General features: G+C 39.4%; 1 protein-coding gene and 1 long non-coding RNA gene across 2 annotated transcripts in view; one reads left to right on the top strand and one right to left on the bottom strand.

Annotated features, from left to right (window-relative positions):
• The window catches only part of PDS5A (PDS5 cohesin associated factor A), a 53,001-nt gene that overhangs the window by 5,963 nt on the left and 30,321 nt on the right, over positions 1 to 16,717 (bottom strand). Inside the window, 15 exon segments of the mRNA XM_079990401.1 lie at positions 667 to 772; positions 1,649 to 1,794; positions 2,416 to 2,478; positions 3,743 to 3,862; positions 6,314 to 6,446; positions 7,352 to 7,466; positions 7,753 to 7,957; positions 8,390 to 8,513; positions 9,740 to 9,876; positions 11,399 to 11,467; positions 11,637 to 11,795; positions 14,097 to 14,220; positions 15,093 to 15,253; positions 16,012 to 16,117; positions 16,517 to 16,632. Coding sequence (XP_079846527.1) covers positions 667 to 772; positions 1,649 to 1,794; positions 2,416 to 2,478; positions 3,743 to 3,862; positions 6,314 to 6,446; positions 7,352 to 7,466; positions 7,753 to 7,957; positions 8,390 to 8,513; positions 9,740 to 9,876; positions 11,399 to 11,467; positions 11,637 to 11,795; positions 14,097 to 14,220; positions 15,093 to 15,253; positions 16,012 to 16,117; positions 16,517 to 16,632 — 1,884 coding nt within the window.
• On the top strand, positions 2,485 to 3,007 carry LOC307223990. The gene is made up of 2 exons (XR_013842362.1): positions 2,485 to 2,798; positions 2,906 to 3,007. It is a non-coding gene; the product is annotated as an uncharacterized lncRNA (long non-coding RNA).

Genomic DNA, 16,717 nt, shown 5'->3' with positions numbered 1-16,717 from the left:
TTGTTGTCAGCTGAATCCCTGACAGTCAGGTGGCAGTTATATCTGCTTCAAAACCTTGCAAGAATTTAAGAAAGAAGTTTCCAAGGGCAGCTACAGCAATAACCTTTCAAGTACCACAAAATAATCGGTCCAAGGGGACATACTGTTGCAATGGGGAATTCTCATTCCCAAAAATATAAAGCAGCATTTGGGAAACTCGTTATAGAAATACAACAAGTTTTTAAGTATTTCTCAATGTTGTGTCTACTGGCTTAGGTTTTCTACTTAAATTAAAATCCAACTTAAAACATTATGGGCATGAAACAAATTATCAGATGATGGCATGACAAGTCCTTGCATAATATTATTTAATGTGCTTTAAAGGTTCTCTCTGTACCATACTCAAGAGCAGCTCAACTGGAGCCAAAACATAATGCAACAACATTAAAGCAGGATATTTGAATAAATAAGGAAAATCTTGCTATCAACTGCTAAGCTGACTTCTTCCGACTTGTTGGGAAACTGTTGACATTATCAATCTGGGATGTGTTTTCATGGAATGGCAAATAAAATGCAACAGTTGTATTAAAATGTTAGTCACCAATTCCTGGATACAATTTTTAGTCGGATGTGCTTTAAAAAATTTCAACCATACCTTGTATGTGCTTAAAAAAAATTCAACCATACCTTGTTCTTTACAGGTTCTATTTTTGCTGGGGTGACAGAAATAATTCTCACTGGATTTTCATCATTTTCACTGACACCAGTTTCTGATATGTCTGAGCTCTGCTCTCTGTTGGAAGAATTTTAAAAATCAATGTAAATTTGGTTTTCTGTTAAATTATGGAAGGGAACGATATCTATTTCCCTTCTTTAAGCCTAACTGGTAAAAGAACTGATCAAGATTTCTTGTAAACTGGTTAATGCTAATGCAAAGGTTTTAATATGCTCCTACTTCTGTGCTGGATTGTGATCCTGCATTAACTGTTAAAATTCATTATCTTCTTAACTACAGCAATCCCCAGGGTTGAAAGTGGAAGATGTTATTTAAAAAACCATGCATTTAAAATAAATTCTACCCTGAAATACTTAATTTCAATGTTAATCCTAATATTTAAAAATCCATGTGAACATAGATATGCACTCAATCTGTTCTGTTGTTTGAGATTCAGTTTTTACACCTTAATAACTGCTGATATATACTATTATTGTACTGTGTATTTTGGGTCTATGGACCACAATAAAGCTGTGTGTGTGAGTAAAAGAGTTAACAATTTGAGAAAAATGTGCAACTAGCAATGTGTACTAATCCAAACCTCATTAGATATAATACTGCGACTACATAAAACATTCTAACAGGTAATACAATTGAAAGCAGATGGTGAGACCAAATATATAAATGTTCATTTCAAAATTAAAAATGGAGGTGAAGAAGTGATTGGCAGACTTAGTTCATTAAAGGACTTGGAATTCTAAGAATTTGATATTCCTTTATGACACTGAAAAGTTTGCAAACTCTGAATTTTAGAAAAATACAATACCATACATAAACTGAAAAATAGCAATTTTCCACATAATTAAGAAAAGTAAAGTACAATCCTATATTGAGAGAATCCTTTAACATAATATGTTTTTTAAATCTGAATTATATTGCTGAAAAGTATTAGACCTTGATTTGTTTCCTGCAGGAGAGCTCAGTTCAGAGTTTACGCTATTATTGCTTCCAGTTTCTGATCCTGCGCTTCGGATATATGGTCTCCTTCCAGTTGCAGATAAAGGTTTATTTACAGCACCTAATACACCAGTTGGTTTGGGCTAAAATGAACAAGAGCAGGCCTATTTAATATGTTTGAAATACATGCAAACACACAATTCACAATGTATAATTTTTTTAAAAAAAAATCTCTACAATATATAAAATGGCCCCTTGCATTTTGGTCTATAAGACATATTAATTGGATATCATTAAATAGCTGCAGCTACACCTAGCCCAGTGAAAATTCCTGAACTTTCTCCTACTTATAAATGTGATATAGCTCCAAGGTTATAGTGAAAGGCTTCATTTCCCCCACAACCTCAAGTTCACCACATGCCTAAATTATTGAGGTACAAATTGTCTCAGCATTGTTTCTCCTTACACCCTTTACATAAAAATAAAAGTTCTTGTTTTATCTTAGTGAAGCTGACCCACAACCGACAAATTAGCTCTAAAATCAAAGGGGCTAAGACGCTTTAGGTGAACCTGTAAGTAATTTAACAGTGTTGTCCTCTGCACTCTGAAAAAGTCTACAGAATTCAATGGGATTTAGACTCAAATAAATACAGCCTAAATGGGTTGCACTGAGTTAGTCATGTATATAATTTTATCATTTCTCAGAAATTGAAAGGGTTCATCGTTTATACAACGTGTCAAATAAAAAAAATTTGAAACAACACCTTTCCGGTTAAGAGAAGAACTCTCATCTCTTCCGAAATATAATTCCTTTCATTGCAAAAATCCTTTGGGGGGGAAGAGAAAAAGAGAAGTTATTTAGTATTTTCAGGATAGATTATGTAATTTGACAGGGAGCAGAGATTCTGAAATGCTTTCCAGTTTTCAAGAACGAGTGCTTCTAAATCAGAGGGGAGGAACGTTTGGTCCTCCAAATGATGCTGACGACAATTCCAATCATCCTGGCCACTGACCATGTTGGCTGGGGCTGATGGACATTGGAGTCCTAACATCTGGTGGACCAAATGTTCCCTACCTTTATTCAAAATAGCTCCTCCCCCAAGTAAACTTTGTTCATAAAACAGGACCGCAACCCTACTTGTGGCTTGTACGAGTTCGCTGTTTTATTTGATTTGTTTTGTTGTGTTGTGTTTCATGATGGGCGTAAAGCCGAATAAATATTTGATTGATTGACCGCAACCCAAGAAGTGTGAGACTTGTTTTATGAGCCCAGGGTCCTGTTGAGGTTACACAGCGAATTGCATTTCAAGCAGAGGAGCATTTAGAGGCCCTTTCCACTATGTTTCAACGGGGGGGGGGGGGGGGAACCTGTCTTGTCCAGCAGGGTTTTGTTTTGTCATTTAAGTTAAAACTGGAATCTTGGAAAGAAAATTATCTGAGGAACCTCTGTTTTGTATTGTTGTTCTATGGAACATTTTGGGGAGATATTCAATGGTCATACTCAGAGCAGACTCACTAAAATAAATGGATTCAATGGGTCTATCCAAGGATGATTAAAATTGGATAACACCTTAATACAGTACGTATTGGTTTCAATTGCTGCTAGCCACCCTGAGGTGCATGTAATCACTATAATAACAGGATCTAAACTCCTCTATAAAAGCACAATCAGAAAACTAGGCAGTGAGCTCAATGTTCAACAGTGGCTCACTAATCCAAGGTCCTAAATCATATTTAAGAAATATGTACTAAGCTAAACAGAGTAAACTTTTGTCCCGTTATGAGAGTGCTTTTGAAAGTACTACTGATTTTGCATATTATAGACACCTGTATATTTAAATTCTTTAGCTTGTCACTTTCACTATATTCTAGTAATGGCAGATTCAATACTGCTGAATGTCCAAAGAATAGGACCACAAAGAAGTTTTAAGAGCAATTTGGTTTCACGGGAGAGGAAGAGAACATGGCAATAGTTAGGTAATTATCTAAATAGGTAATTTAGAAAATACAACCAAGAACAAAGTTCCCATATTCAAAGGTATGCTTAAGTAGAAGAGAACACAAAAAGATTTGTTTGTTCTAGAAAATTACCTTTTCAGGTTGCGTAAAAAATTTGGTTGGCAATACAGGATCCTTTGGAGACTCTGCATTACATAAAGCACTTTTGCTGTTGATTACACACAGGGCCACATCACATACAGTATAGAGTTTCTGTGGGAGGGGGGGAATCGTAAAAGGACTTTAGAAATCACTTTACAACGTAAAACAAATGTAACTATAGCATATAGAAATCAGTATGCCAATTACATTACAGACTTATTTTATGCTTTTTTATAAAAATGAGATTCCCCATAGACATATTATCTCCCAGTGCAAATCCTGCCTAATTTCCTACACTATACTTTTGAACAAAATGAAGCAAGCTTTTTCTAAATTTTACAAACACACAGGACTAAGGTTTAAGTAGCTTGCTGTAACAGCTAGTCCTACTCAGAGCAGAGCTACTGAAATTGAAGAATATGATGAAGAGGTTAGTTGAATACAATTCCTAGCTTCTTATTGTTTCAGTAAACTAGTCCCCCCAACACACGGTAAGAGGAGAAGTAAGAACTACAGAGACTGAAATAAATAAAAAAATAATAATAATAATAATAATAATAATAATAATAATAATAATAACAACAACTTTTATTTATATCCCGCCCTCCCCAGCCGAAGCCGGGCTCAGGGCGGCTAACAACAATAAAACAGTATAAAAGTACAGCACAAACAACACTCTAAAATCATTCATTATAAAATTAATTAAATTCAAGTCACTGGCCACCATTGGGCCAGAGCCCCACAAAGATTGCCAAGGGAGGGAGTCAGGCTGTGCCCTGGCCAAAGGCCTGGCGGAACAGCTTTGTCTTGCAGGCCCTGCGGAAGGATGTCAAGTCCTGCAGGGCCCTAGTCTCTTGTGACAGAGTGTTCCACCAGGTCGGAGCCACAGCCGAAAAAACCCTGGCTCTAGTTGAGGCCAGCCTAACTTCTCTGTGGCCTGGGACCTTTAAGATGTTTTTATTTGAAGACCATAAGTTTCTCTGTGGGGCATACCAGGAGAGGCAGTCCCGTAGGTATGAGGGTCCTAGGCCGTATAGGGCTTTAAAGGTTAAAACCAGCACCTTAAACCTGATCCTGTACTCCACTGGGAGCCAGTGCAGCTGGTATAACACCAGGTGAATATGATCTCGCAGCGAAGACCCCGTAAGGAGTCTCGCTGCAGCATTCTGCACCGGCTGGAGTTTCTGGGTCAGTCTCAAGGGCAGCCCCACATAGAGCAAGTTACAATAATCCAGTCTGGAGGTGACTGTCGCGTGGATCACAGTCAGGGCGAGAAATGGTGTTTTTTAAAAAAGGTTGTAACATAAATTGATTACAGCTAGTTATATTTGAGAAATGTGATTTCTGTGATCCAATCCACACCTCCTGAACTAATGTGCAGATCGGCACAAAATTATCCTTTGTATTTTGCACTTCTCCAAATTCTGTGACAGCTCTTTGCTCAAAATACCCCTATCAAAATATATTAACAATGAGTATTTCAGGTAATATATGCTTAGAAATGAGTACATAGAGATGAAATGGTATTTTATAAGAAGATATGTAATGAAATATGAATTTTTCGTGTTGATTTTCAGATAAACATGGAAGTGGGACAGGATGGACTTATGAATAAACATATTCAACATTGATATAGACTGATTTAGACTTGATCTGTCCATATTTAATTACAGCTAGCAGAATTTGGTGTGATGTGGGGCAAGGATCCATCCAACAGTCCAAGTGGTGACTGATACCACCACTCAACCCACATGCTGAAAGAACACTGGAGAGGCTAGCAGGAATCTCAAGCCAAAATGGCATGGAACTGATCTTCTGGGCTGTTCTTGTCACCGGAGCATGAAATACAGAACTCTACAATAAACGACACATATGAGGGAGGTAACACCACTCCCTCACTGGCAGCAAAAGCTTCTTCCCAACTCTGTTAACCGGTGGCTAACCTTTGCCCATAGCAAGGTAAGAAAATACTGAAACTTAGGTGGGAAATTCAGAGACTGCAATGTGAAGCCCCTAACAAGGCCTCCCTTTATGGCCTATGAGCAGGTTAGAGGGGAAAAGTCACTCCTCTCATTTGATCCCAGATTCGGCCCATAACATTAGCTAATGTAGCTGATTTAGCACCTGTGCTGTGGCTGGACCATATCCTAGCCAGTGAAATAGATCAGCAAACTGCTGCCATATGAAGTGTGGGGGGGGGGGACTCTTATTTGTGCCAAGTGCTCAGAGAAGGGCCCCAAGTAAGAGGAGATCCAGGGCTTTCCCTTCTGTGGGAATTTTGTGGTGGTTGGCTTTTTTTGCGATCACAAAACAAACATTCAAGGTGGCAAAGAGGAGGAGGAACAACAAAGAAAACAAGATTTTGCTTGCTTGATGACAACTACATTCTGCTGGATTAACTTTTTCGCTCTGTAAAGATGAGATTGCTAACACAAAATGCTTACAACTAAAATTCTCTCTGGAGAGAAATGAGATTCTGGCTTATTGCTTGTTCTGAAGCATTCTGTCCATCTTGTTCAAAAACTGACTTCAAAACCAATCTCTTTCCACCACATTTCTTACTTCATTGGCTTTTGGCTCATCTGGAGACTGTCCATCCCGTGTAAGTCTGATACTTTCTGTCATCTTTTTCATGAAGGCATGGCTGTTGTTTTCGTTTTTTGTCATTAAGACTTCCAGCATGAACCAAAGGCACCTAATGAAATCAAAACACCCCAATGCTATGAGTTGCATGTAACAGCGCTAACAACATTCCCCAGAAAGAAAGCATACTTGAGTCTAAAACACCTCCCCTTCCAGCTCGAAATGTTATGTCCCGGTATCCCACAATGCATCATTTTAGCAATACAATAAACTAGAAATTTGACCATCCCTGCCCACCCAAATTAGGGCAAAAGGAGGGAATTGCAAGCCACAGGAAGAAGTCCTTAGAAGTTGGGGAGAAGCTGGGAGAAGGAATGCGGGGGCAGGGTTTGAAGCTTTGGGAAACATGACCTGGAAGCTTAGTAAGCAGAATCCTCTCAAATTTGCAGAGCCTGGTAATTTGAAAACCAACCCCCCCACCCCCAAATTAACAACCATGATTATCCAAAAAGGGTAGCCATCATGGAAACCAGTCTCCATCCAGCAACAACAGTGTGCTCAAGCCTCCTGTCATATAATTTTTCAGGTGCTAACACTTTCTTCAGAATGCATTGAGGGCACATGATGCGGTTCTATCTACTGTGGAAAACAGGCAGGTCTGGTCCAGTAAGCTGCTTGGATGGCAGACTGCCTTTGAATCATACCTAAACAACATTCTGAGCAACTTAGAGGAGTAGCATATATGGATTTAACAAAATGCACTGTGTGAAGAAGAGCCACCAAAATGAATGTTCTTAAGCGTTCCTGAGGAAATCCTAAATTTGTGTTGTGAACTGCCCTATGATCTTCGGATGAAGGGTGATATACAAATGTAACAAATAGTAACAATTGTGAAGTTTACAGTAAAAAATGGGCATTGTTCTCTTTGGTAGAACTGCGAAATGGAAGTTTGGGGGCTGTATCTATCCAACATCTAAATTAGTATTTTTCAAATATCCAATACAGAATGACACATACTCTTTGATATCACGAAGCTGATCAACATCTTGAGGTTTTGTAAAATCTGGATCATGGGCCAGCAAGTGAATCATGTATGGTACCACATATTCAGGCAGCAGGGATAGCAGCTTTTCTGGAATAACATAATATAAACATGTTCTAAGCATAATGTAAAGACACATAGCCAACACCAGAGATTTTGCTATTTTGCTATTATGCAAGTAAGCAATATAGCTGTAACACATTTTACAAAAATATTGTGAAGCTAATTCAATTGTGTGATTATTGGAAGATTTAAGGAATGACCTCTCAGAGCATATATGAACACAACTACTATATTCTTCAACCACAACCAAAAAACAGAATTTGAAATAAAAATGCCACAAGATACAATTTTGCTTGCAAGCAAATTTACTAACCATTGGCCATGGGGTTCTGTTTAATGTACTCTCGCCGTATACTTATATTTTTAAGTAAGCACTGTCTTGCATGCGCTCTCCTTTCTTTTACGGGGTCTTTGGCACACAATGCAAATATTGCCATGTACTCCAATGGGAGCAGTAATTTTACCAGTGCTTTATGCAGCTTCTGAGCAAATATCTGCCTCACCTGGTAACATTCATCCTGCAAGAGAGGAAAAGAATAGGACAAGTGCAACTTAGCAACTAAGCAAACCATATGGGTGTCAACAGAAACAATTCTGTGAAACAGTAAAATATGCTTGCAGTATCTGCAAAGTTTAAGGCAGAGCTTTCCAAACTTTTCACGTTGGTGACACACTTTTTAGACATGTCTCATTTCTCAACACAGTAATTCAGTTTTACAAGCAAACTGGAGGTTAAACTAACCCCTTTCCAGTCCCGAGAGAAGTGCAGGGAGTGTTCACATGACACACTGCAGCCGACACACTAATGTGTCATGACACACATTTCGGAAAGCTCTGGTTTAAGGAAAGAAAGACAGGTAATCTTAGACTAAACAGTAGCTTTATGATAGGGAATGTGCCCTACCTTAATTAATTGTTCCTCTCACAGCTCTTCAAAGACAATTACTTACGTTAATGACCAATGCACAGAGTTGGAATTGCTCTGGGGTAATAATTTCGTGATAACAGGGCTCCTGTGCAAGCTTCATTATGGCACTGCCAGCAGCCAGACGTAGACGGGACATATCAGATTTGCTGCATACAAGAGAAGACAATCATCCCTGTCTCTCAGAAGACAACCTTGTGTCTAAAGATGCATAAGCAGTATGAAACTTCTAGAATTTCATGGAAATGTCATAACTTCTAGCTGAGTAACTAACTTCCTGGTCACTATGCTGTAAACATTACCATGTAAATTTTACACACACTGCAACATAGATGAGAAAACTATATAAAAGTATATAAATAAAGGACCTACCCATGTGATGCTGGCACAAAACCCCTGCACAAACACTATGCAATAGAACCAAAGATCATTACCCCCCAGCTCTCTCTCTTCCCCCAACTGCACAATGCATAGGACACGTGACTCATCCAGAATGTAAACGAAATGTGAAAAAATACTCCATGAATTTAAAATGGAAACACTATATGTATGTTTATTTGTATGTCTGGAACACTAGAAAATGTTAAAAACAAACAAACAAAATAAATGTTTTGTGTCCTCTCTTTCAGATCTAATAAGGGAAAGAACAATTGGTCTTAACTGAAGAGTAGATTTATAAGGTGGACGATGAAGACACTGCAACCCTCCCAGCTGTGGTCTGCAGTTGTGCTAATTTAAGGCTGCTGCCAAGGCTTTATTTAAGGGTTCCCTTTGTTCTTCTGTTTAAAGAGTTACATTATTTATTTTGGGGGCATGTCATCAGATTTCTTTTCTAGGTTGTTGTTTAGTCGTTTAGTCGTGTCCGACTCTTCGTGACCCCATGGACCAGAGCACGCCAGGCACTCTTTTCTAGGTATGTACATTGATTATTGCTGCTTGACGAGTCTGAAAACTAATTTAAGCCTGCCTAGCAGTTCGAAAGCACCTCCGGGTGCAAGTAGATAAATAGGGACCGCTTACCAGCGGGAAGGTAAACGGTGTTTCCGTGTGCGGCTCTGGCTCGCCAGAGCAGCGATGTCACGCTGGCCACGTGACCCGGAAGTGTCTCCGGACAGCGCTGGCCCCTGGCCTCTTAAGTGAGATGGGCGCACAACCCCAGAGTCTGTCAAGACTGGCCCGTACGGGCAGGGGTACCTTTACCTTTACCACAATTCTGTGCTCCTGCATTCATCACGTGATGAGGGAATTACCCAATCCAGGGGCTTCATCATCCACCACAATAAATTCTATATACACAGCTCTTGCTTCTATGCAACTTGATGGATCGGGACATAAATATGAACTGTTATCAGTGAAAATTTGGGGGAAGTCTTACCTAATTCTCTTCTGTTCTGTCAAGTCTCCTTCACTGACCAACATAGCTGATAGTAACCGGAGTGTTGAATTTGCAGATTTTGACTGGTTATTCTTCATACCCAAAAGCCAACGTACTAGAAGTTTAATTGCTTGCACCTATTAGCAGATAAAATCAAGTCATTGATACTTCTAACAGCATTACTAAGTATATTTTAGTTCACTGCCTATGATTTGAAAGCCTCCTCTATTGAAATATAATGACTGAAAAGTGTATTAACATTCAATTTCAGAATAGAAAAAAACCTGTGTGAATTTCATGTTAAACAATGGTCACCAACCTTTCTGGACCAGTGGGTCCATTTCTAACTTTGAGAAAATACTGTGGGTGCCAGTGACAAAATGGCTGCCGTAAGTCAGAACAACACGACTGCTACGGCATAAAACAAAATTAGAGAGAGTATGGTCACTGCTACTTCCCTCATCCCACTTGGACAAGCTCATGCTTGCTGTGGGATGTCAGCTATGTCTTCCTGGTTCTGACTCTGGAGGTGACACAATATTTTCCACACACAGAGACAATGATCCTGTTGCTGACTAGTAACAGAAGGGAGCCTGAGTATCGGGGGGGGGGGGGGGACGACACAAGGTGGCTACACCACTCATTTATTCTTTCAAACTCAGCATACACACCTACAGACCACAGGAACACATGCATCTCTCCCTCTCTTCAATGCGCATCTCCCTCTCTCTTTCTCAGACCACAACATACAAACAAACCACACATGCATATATCCCTCCCTCTCACACATACACACCACAAATATCTTAGGCTACACATAAACCCATCCCTTCTCTCCCTCCCACATTCCCCCCCACCCCTCCCAAGCCAAGTGCATCTCTCTCAATCACACATGTACAGCATACTTGAGCACCCACACATTCAGAAATGCCCCACCAAGGGTGAAGGAAGCGCTTGCAATTTTTAAAAATCCCTCCCAACCCCATACACAAGGGTCACTAACTTGGTGCCCAATGGCACTGGGTTGGTGATTTCTGTGCCAAGACATAACACAAAAATCGGATTGGAAAAAAGGAAGATTAATACTTTTGCAACACGCTTCTCACATTTTCTTTCAATTTGCTTTATCATATATTTGAATGTATGTATTCATGTACTGTAGAAACAACTGAAAAAATGTGAACTTGTTACTTAAGACAGGTAATTCCATTTTGAAGACCATAAAGCCTTCTAACTTTAGTTTTAGGAGATGGTTGTCTAGATTCTAAGCATTTATTCATTTACTTACTTTGTTCCATTTTCATTTACATAACATAAAAGTAACAATAAGAATTTTTTTAAAAGCTATTTCATTATAAGGCAAGAAGCAAATATATCATTTCATGTGTATTAGCTGAACAGAGATTAGGTAGGCATTTGTAACAAATTAATTCCACACCAACTTCGAAGAGCGTTTAATGAAACAACCATTTATCAGCAAATACAGAGCAAAGTACTTGTACGACCAGACATATTGAAACTGAATTTCTTTGAAGGCTGATACGTTACAAAGGCCAAGCTATACTGTTTATGTTTATATTGACAAATAGATTTAATACTGTTGTACATTTTTGTGAGAAATTGCTATGCCTTACAGTTAAAGGTAAGAAACTAATGTACCTTTGCTAGAACTTCTGGAGAAACCTCTTCATCGGGGGACCACAATTTCCCATTTTTCTCACCTGTAGACTGCAAAGATTTATGCATGATTGATAGCAATTTTTAAAAAAGGACAAAAGAAATTTAAAAGAGAATTTTAATATATTTTGCCTTCATCTTGCAAGCTCATACAGCATCAGATATTTACATAACATTCTTCATTCTCACCATAAAGTCATTATATCGCTCTGAGCCTTACCCTGTCATTCATCAGGAGATCTTTTACAATGAAATTTGCAACTACGGATTTCATTGGTGATGCAAACTGGTCTGGTGCCAACATGGAAATGTGACCCAAAGAAACTAATGGTGTTATAAGTTGCTCTGGAACATCAGCATTCAAACTTCTACTTAGAGGCTGGAGGAGGAGAGAGAATTATTGCACATTAACGCACTTCCAAAAAAAAAATACTAACCTGTATAGTTCTGTTACAAATATATATCTCAAGAAGACCCAATATGCAGTACAAGCTCAGTTTCTTACTCAATTTAATATACTGGTATGAACCAATATATTAAAAATCAAATACCTTAAGCACTCTACACCAAGAGAGCAACTTGTTCCCTATATCCATCTTATTTTCAGAAGCGCTTTATGCTACACCATCTGCAATTGGGTAGAAGAGTTCATATCCAATGAGCTCCTTGGAGGAAGGGTATGATAAAGACATGGGATATGGTCCAATGTAATAGAAGTGGGCATTTGCTCATACCGTGGGGCTTCTCCTTCGTCTGTCCCGCCCACCTGGAACAGATTGGAGGGTGCAAGGGGCTTCAGGGGGAGATTAAAGAAACTGGAAGTACAGTTGCGCAAGCAGGCACACATCACTCGAGGTAAGCGAACAGTTTGGGAAGGCTCAATTCACATTCCACTTTGCATCTTACTTTTGCCCCTTGGGCATGAATGTGGAGTTGGAGGTTAATCAGAGCAGTGTGTCATAAATATATATGCCGAGTTTCACTATGACATTGTATTACAGTGAATTGCAGCTTTTCTTGCCCCTTTAAAATGGGTGCAGGGGTCAAGCTGGGAGTCATGTTGCAAATGGAGAATTATATGTTAACATACATACTAAGTTGTGTTATGGTTCCTCAGTGCCCAGTATCAAATTATTGGGCTTGATCATCTTTCCTGCATCCTTTGGGAACGGTTATAGGGGCAACATTGCATTATAACATCTAGAACATGCACATTAAACTTCATTAAACCAAAGGCTTTGCTTGCTTGGTGTCAGGGAACTGCCATCGGAGAGTCAGGTGGTGGAGGGGCTCACGGAGGCTAGGAGACCCTCGGATGCAGAGGAAGGAACCAGCAGGGGGAGAGAGAGAGTTCATGGAGAAACTCAGTCAGAGGGATGGCTCCAGGAGACTTCCAGTGAGAACAGCGGGGAAGTTTCAGGACCTCCTCTGGGTACACCCACCCCTCGCAGGAAGCTGTCACGCCGAGAATCCCGAAGGAGAGTGTCCTTTGAGGAACTCTTATGTTGGCACAAATTCCGGAAACGCCCACTGACAGATTCTGCCAGCGATTGAGGGAGTCATGCTTTGAGGGCTCCCGTAAAGGCAGAGCTTTGAAACCTTGGCAAAGCTCTGAGGGATTCAGCTTTTACGCACAAGCAGCTCATTATCCCATCACACTTGGCAAGCAGCTAAGTACACAATTTGTATACTTCCTGTTAAAACCCTAAAACTAAACAAAGCACAGTACTGAAACTGAGGAATGGGTTTGGCATGGTCTTTTCCCTACTTTGTCTTCAATAGTCAAATTCATGAGTAAAGGTGTAAGTAGATAAACTGAACTTTCTAGAATTCATAACATCAGAATGGTTTGATATTCAAAGAGGAAAACACATTTGAACCAGTTCTAAGTGAGTAGAAAGACTTGCAGGATATGACGAATTCGGGGAGGATACGGCTATTGATGGCTACTAGTCATAAAGGCTATGTTCTGCTTTTGCTGTTGGAGGCAGTATGGTAATTATCTATCAATCTATCTATCTATCTGGCTAGAAATTGCAAGTGAGGAGAGCACTGGTGCACTCAGATCCTGCTTATGGGCTTCTCAATTAAATCCCTGTGACAACAGAGTGATGGACTATATGAGCCTTGGGCTGATCCAGCAGGGCTCTTCTTATGTTGTAAAGTTCTTTCTATCACCAGGTGTCAAAAGGGCATGCTGGTATGAAGAATTCTTCCATTCCATCAAGACACTATAGAGGTGAGGAATAATGGCAGGCTTGAAGTGTTGTTGCAACTTGAACTTACCAAGTGAAACCACCACTTTTCAAGCGATGTTTATCAGCTATCAATTACGTGCCTTTAACTGAATGTATTATATACAAGTTTATTTAAATAGAAACAAAGTTAAATACTGGTGCGATCAACATTCCTGATACAGTAACACACCAAAACAAAAATAGTTTCAATACATTGACAAATGTGCCCTTAACTTTCAGTCCTTCAGCCAATCAAATAAAGCATTAGTTAATTTTCTAATACTTCTAATGGAAGTAAAATGTTGCTAACTACTAGTGGGCCCTGACCACTTCTTGAAGTGTTATATATTCCTTGAAAAGCCTGGGTTGTTAGAATAATTTCAAAAGGTCTGATAATTGTGATTCCATCCTTTCATGGCTTTTAACAAGTCAGACAAACCTACCTCAAAAATCTGTGCAAGCTGAACTTCTTTATTTGAAAATATGGCGTGTATACAGTGGACAGCTTGTTTTGCTTGGTGAGGTGTTCCTCTCTTTGCTTTCTGATGCAAAATAGGAATAAGGGTTCTGTATAGAGTTAGCACAAAAAAAATTATACCAAAAATAAATTCCTGTAATGTTTGCAGGAAGTCAATGCAAGATTTTTTTGAAACATATAAAATTAAATTAAGAGCACACGTTCTTAGGTGGAAAGGTAGTTCAAATACATTGGTCGTTGACAACCCCCACCATCTCCCATATGAAACAGGATGCTAGATTAGAGAGATCCAAGCATGGCTCTTTTATGGTCTTAAGACATACATGAGCACCAAGGTTCACCGCTCTTCCCAACCCGGCAAAAAATCTAACTACAAATCAAGGCAGTGGTTTTCAACCAGTGTGCCGTGACACCCTGGGGTGCCTTGAATGATGGTCAGGGGTGCCATGGGCAACACTGGCCTCTGCCCCTTTTTCTTTCCCTCCCTCCCTCCTCTGATGCCCTCTCAGCTTGCTTAAAGCCAAAGCCCTGGCTATAAGCTCCACAGGTAAATGGTACCTCTGGAAGACATCTCTTTTGGGGCAGGATGGGCAGCTCAGAGACCAGGGGTGGCCGCAGTGGCTGCCCAGAGGACTCCCAAGGAGAGAGGAGGGGAGAAGAGGCTGAGGGAACACTCCACAAGGAGGATGTTCGAAACAGGGTGAGAGGCTGCCATTTCTGCAGGCAAGGGGTGACATAACTGGGCTCCTGAGCCTCAGATGGGTGCCGCAGAAAGAATGCAGTTGGTCAAGGGAGCCGTGGACTCAAAAAGGTTGAAAACCTCTGAATTAAGGGATGCAATAGTAATGGGCAATGAGGTTATACGTATTTGCACCAGCAAGAAAAAGATTGTCTAATATCAAAAAGCTGAAAGATAAGACAGTACCAAATGCATTTATGGTATTTGAAGAAATGCACTCACGATCGTATCTGGGGCAGATCAGTTTCTATTTTGTGCCCAGTGTTTCTGAATATCTGAATGGCTGCCTCTGCTACTTTATCATCTTCCATCCTGAGGCACTGCAGGAGAGATTCATACGTCTCTGCAGAGTGGAACGAGGTAGGATGCGTGAAAGACAGAACCTATGGACACATATCAAAACAAATTAGAAAAACATATTCATGAATGAATCCTGAATATCTGGGAGTAGGGCAGGGTATAAATCTAAATATAGATTCATTTCCCTTTGTGCTTGCCTCAAAGGAAGGGGTGGGAAACACTAAGATTGTCTTGTGGAAGTCCCAATTCTTGACTTTCAGAGTTTATTATTTTTAATAACTTTTTTGTATTAGCTTTTCAAATTTTACAAATTCTTTTAAACAACCATCAGAATAAATCTCTCATATCGATTGACTTCCCATCCACACTTCCATGGTGTTCTTTTCTTACCTTATAAAGCTGCTATACTGCTTATATTTTACTCATTATATTTTGTCTAATTTTGTGTTGTGCCACAGCCACCTTGACATCCATGAGAATTGTTCAGTGCCCCCAGGGCATTTTGTCCAAGCCCACAGCACTTTCTCAAAATTTGAACTGTGACCACTCATCCAAAAAAAGGCTGGCAACCCCGATCTAATCCTTCTACACACAATGCAATTTATTGTGCTAATACCTAGGACAACATACATCTAAAATTCACTGCATTATTGCAATGTACAAATAGATTAAAAGGGATTGTAGCTGGCCCATTCCATAGGTTTCTTCAAGTGAATGTCAGCATTTGAAGAAAGGTTTTAAATGTCAAGAAGCAGCACTGACTCTTCCAAAGAATACTGAAATGGACTGCAGTGTAGTGAATTTAGAAGTATTACTAAACAAGTAATTTTACAGACAGTACCTTGAGAAGTTCAAGCCCTGAACGAATAGCTGTATCGGGGCTTACACCCTCCTCTTCATCATCAGCTGTCCCTTCTATTGATTTATTCATCAGCTTTACTAATGCACTAAGAAAAAAATGGGGGGAGGGAGCTTAAATATACACTTACAGCTTACATATTATACACACATTCAATCTACTATTTCTTTGTAAAAAAAAAAAGACTTATCTACGTAACCAAGTCAGTCTAATATTCCAGTTTTCTTCTGAATATTGCTTATTTTCACAATAATATAGACTATTATTGAAATATTCTTATTTCAATAAAATTTTCAACATACCTTCACCTTTGTTCAATATTCCATTTTATTTTTAAAAGCAAATCTTATTTTTTATTAATTCATTTAAACTCATTCCTAACTACTTTTAAGTGTATAAGTCAGATTTCAAAAGAAACTCATATTAGCAACAGTAAAGAGCTGCCTTGCAAAACCACTAAGATGGGACAGCTGTCAGTCAAGCTTACCTGATGGCTTCTGAGTCAATGTGTACAGGGGCAATTCTTTCCAAAAGAAATTTTACCATCTCCAGGAAAGGATTGGTTGGCTGTTTAGGATTAGCAAGTTTCCGTGCAATCTCCCTCTGAATAAAATAAAAGGATTAAGTTATGACAAATCTGCAATAAATTTGTACAAGCAATACTCCGAATGAGTCAAACAAACGAACA

Source organism: Podarcis cretensis, assembly GCF_951804945.1.
Source record: "Podarcis cretensis genome assembly, chromosome: 9".
Classification (NCBI taxonomy): Eukaryota; Metazoa; Chordata; class Lepidosauria; order Squamata; family Lacertidae; genus Podarcis; species Podarcis cretensis.
This window is presented reverse-complemented; position numbering and strand designations above follow the sequence as displayed.